Source organism: Vombatus ursinus, unplaced genomic scaffold (assembly GCF_900497805.2).
Source record: "Vombatus ursinus unplaced genomic scaffold, bare-nosed wombat genome assembly UNPS02015414.1, whole genome shotgun sequence".
Classification (NCBI taxonomy): Eukaryota; Metazoa; Chordata; class Mammalia; order Diprotodontia; family Vombatidae; genus Vombatus; species Vombatus ursinus.
The window spans coordinates 681415-684911 of NW_020955192.1; the positions used below are offsets into that span (position 1 = coordinate 681415).

Consider the following 3497-nt stretch of genomic DNA (forward strand, 5'->3'; position numbering starts at 1 on the left):
GTTCTACTACCAGCTTAATCTTCTTAAACCCTGGTTCAGGTATGGGAATACCAGAAAGAGAGCCCCACCAGGCCACATTTCCTCACTGCATCTTGATAAGGGATAGAAAAAGTGATGTTGCACTAACATAATGTGTGTGTGTGTGTGTGTGTGTGTGTGTGTGTGTGTGTATTCACTGGGTCTTCCAGGTCTTGAATCTACAACTTTAAAAGATCTGTGATTTCTTTCATGTGCAGACCTCTACACATTCAGAATATAATTCTTCCACATCTTGATATTTGGTTTAGTGAATTGTTGTAACCAAAGCAACATAGCACCTAGTGACAAATTTTCTGGTGATGAGATTCAGTCAATAAACATACAACTCCATTATTGTAATCCTGTGCAAAGAATTTCCAGCATTATAGAACTTGGGAGGCAGCATGAGTGTGAGGAAATAGGGATGGATCATGATCAGAGGACCTGGATTTGAATCACACCTCTGACATTTAGTACTTTATGGCTTTGGGCAAGTCACCTCATCTCTCTGGGCATCTGTGTTCTCATCTGTCATATGGAAGTATGAGGGGTAAAGTAGACTGCATAACCTTCTAGCTTTGAATCTCTGATGCTAGGATCTCCACCAGAATACACACTCTGCTGCCATCACTTTTGAGAATCCAGGGCAATGCAGAACCAAAGGTAAGACTTTAGTAATGACACGTACTAATAGACAAGGATTAAATCCTCCTGAAGAAATGACATTTTCCCTTCTCTTCCATTCAAGAATTATCTGTTACTATAAAATGAAAATATTTAATTTCTGCTGTGGCTTTTTTCTTCCCCACATTTGCCTTTCCCACATCTGCCTAGGAATGGCCTCAGAAAATCAGTGCACAGTAACTGAGTTTTACCTTGAAGGATTAACTGATCAGCCAAGCCTTCAGTTTCCCCTTTTCCTTCTGTTCCTGTGGATATATGTGGTCACTATGTTGGGGAACCTGGGCATGATCCTCTTAATTGCTGTTAGTTCTCAACTTAAATCTCCCATGTACTATTTTCTCAGCAACTTGTCCTTCATAGATCTCTGCTACTCTTCTGATGTTACCCCTAAACTTCTAGTGAATTTCATAGAGGACCAAAACGTCATCTCTTATGCTGGGTGCATGACACAACTGTTCTTTTTTTTCTTTTTTGCTATTGATGAGAGCTACATGCTGACTGCCATGGCTTCTGATCGTTATGTTGCCATCTGTAACCCACTACTCTATAATGTTGTCATGTCCCCGAGGGTCTGTTCCCTACTGGTAACAGGAGTGTATGTGATAGGGATTATTGGTGCCCTTGCACATACAAGTTGCATGGCCAGACTGTCTTTCTGTGGTCCTAAACTCATTAACCATTACCTCTATGACATCCTTCCCCTGCTGAAGCTCTCCTGCTCCAGTACTTATATTAATGAGCTTTTAGTGGTGTTTCTCCTTGGATTTAATGTGTTGGCAACCACTCCGGCCATCTTGATCTCTTATGCGTTTATCCTTTCTAGCTTATTCCGCATCACCTCTGCTCAGGGCAGGTACAAAGCCTTCAGTACCTGTAGTTCCCACCTTGCTGCTGTGGCAATTTTTTATGGCTCCATTATGTTTATGTATTTTAAACCAGCATCCAGCAGCAGCATGACACAGGAGAAGGTAGCATCTGTCTTTTACACCACAGTGATCCCTATGCTGAATCCCCTCATCTATAGTCTAAGAATAAGGATGTGAAGGAGGCACTAAGGAAAGTCATAGGGGGGAGGGTTTGTTGCACACAAATAGAATTTTTAAATTGAAGGCTCTAGCAATGTTACTTTTTTCTATACTAAACGTTATAATTGAATCTCCTTTTCCATCTCAAAAATGTGTAATCCATAGAAGCAGATAGAATATAAGGAATCAAAGATTACCTGGCCCAACTACCCCATTTTATAGATAAGGTAGCTGGCTCAAGGAGTTAAAGTGACTTAATAATGTCACAGATCATATTCTTTTTATTTTATTTTTTTTAATTTTTAGGAAATTGGGGTTAAGTGACTTGCCTAAGGTCACACAGCTACTAAGTGTCAAGTGTTTGGTCTGAGGCCAGATTTGAAGTCAGGTCTTCCTGACTTCAGGGTTAGTACTCTATCAACTGCACCACCTAGCTGCACCCAATCATGTTCTTTTTGATGAACAACTTAGTAATTAGAAACATATTCCCTGGTATCACAATGTGGATTTTGTCCATTTAATCCTGATTTTCAGGTAGCTGGACAATGGTTTCTTCCGATCTCTGACTTCTGGCATCTTAACCATGAAGACATTCAAGGAAGGGAGTGGCAGCATGATGAAGATGGTAGGGTGCTAGAGTTTGTGTCAGTAAGACCTTAGTTCAAATCACTTCTCTCTGAGTCTGAGTTTCCTTATCAGTAAAATGAGATAGTTGAACTTGATGGTCTTTAAGTTAACTTTTAAGTCTAAATATCTAGTTCTATGATAAGAAGAGAACATATCCTGGGTCCACAAACAAGAATGAATTTAATCGAACCTTTCAACACTGAGTCCACTCTGGCAAAAATTAAAAAGTGAACCACACCTGTCTTTGACATCTTCCTTATTTCTTCTTTCAGGGTCCCACTTTCCCTTCTTCATATCCTAACAACCTCTCTAGTTCTTCCCTTCCAGAAGTATTTGTCTGTTGATAGGGCATTCATGAAACGAAAAAAAAAATAAAAGAATGAAAGCATATAATCCATAATGGCTTCATTTCAAGTAGTGAAGAAATTGGTGGTCAGAGACTACAACAGTGTCTCTCATATGTGGCCATCTGCATAGATAAATTTTGAAGTACCCCAGCTACTCAGGAGTTCAGCCTTCTCAGCTAAGGCACCACCTTTTCTGCAGGAGGCCTTTCCTGGTCCCCTGGACAAAGGCAGCTTCTGCTTTGAGGCTACCTAAAATCTGCATTGTATAAATTTTGTATGTACATGTCATCTCTTTAATTAGAACATAAGGTTTTTGAGAGATCTTTTCACTTTTATATTTTTATGTCTTCTAGCATTACCATATCAAAAACTGTATTTTAAAGCAGCAATCATCAAAACTATTTCATACTGGCTAAGAAATAGAGTGGTGGATCAGTGGAATAGGTTAAGAATGCAAGACACATTAGTCAATGACAATAGTAATCTACTATTTGATAAACCCGAAGACTCCAGCTTCTGGGATAAGAACTCACTATTTGACAAAAACTGCTGGGAAAACTGGAAGAGTATGGCAGAAACTAGGCATAGACCAACATCTTATACCGTATACCAAGATATGGTCAAAATGGGTACATGATTTAGACATAAAAGGTGATACCATAAGCAAAATAGGAGAACAAGCAATAGTTTACCTGTCAGATCTATGGAGAAGGGAAGAATTTATGATGAAACAAGAGATAGAGAACAATATGAAATGCAAAGGGGATCATTTTGATTACACTAAATTAAAAAGTTT

General features: G+C 39.1%; 1 protein-coding gene across 1 annotated transcript; it reads left to right on the forward strand.

Moving 5' to 3' along the window:
* Positions 1-854: 854 nt before the first annotated feature.
* LOC114032312 (olfactory receptor 151-like) lies at positions 855-1745 on the forward strand. Its single transcript, XM_027847561.1, has one exon. It carries the CDS (start codon positions 855-857, stop codon positions 1743-1745), a length of 891 nt encoding a protein of 296 aa, XP_027703362.1.
* The last annotated feature ends 1752 nt before the right edge of the window (positions 1746-3497 follow it).

Bases quoted from the DNA above. Each gene is read 5' to 3' on its own strand.
- LOC114032312 (XM_027847561.1), top strand. From the start codon at position 855: ATGGCCTCAGAAAATCAGTGCACAGTAACTGAGTTTTACCTTGAAGGA.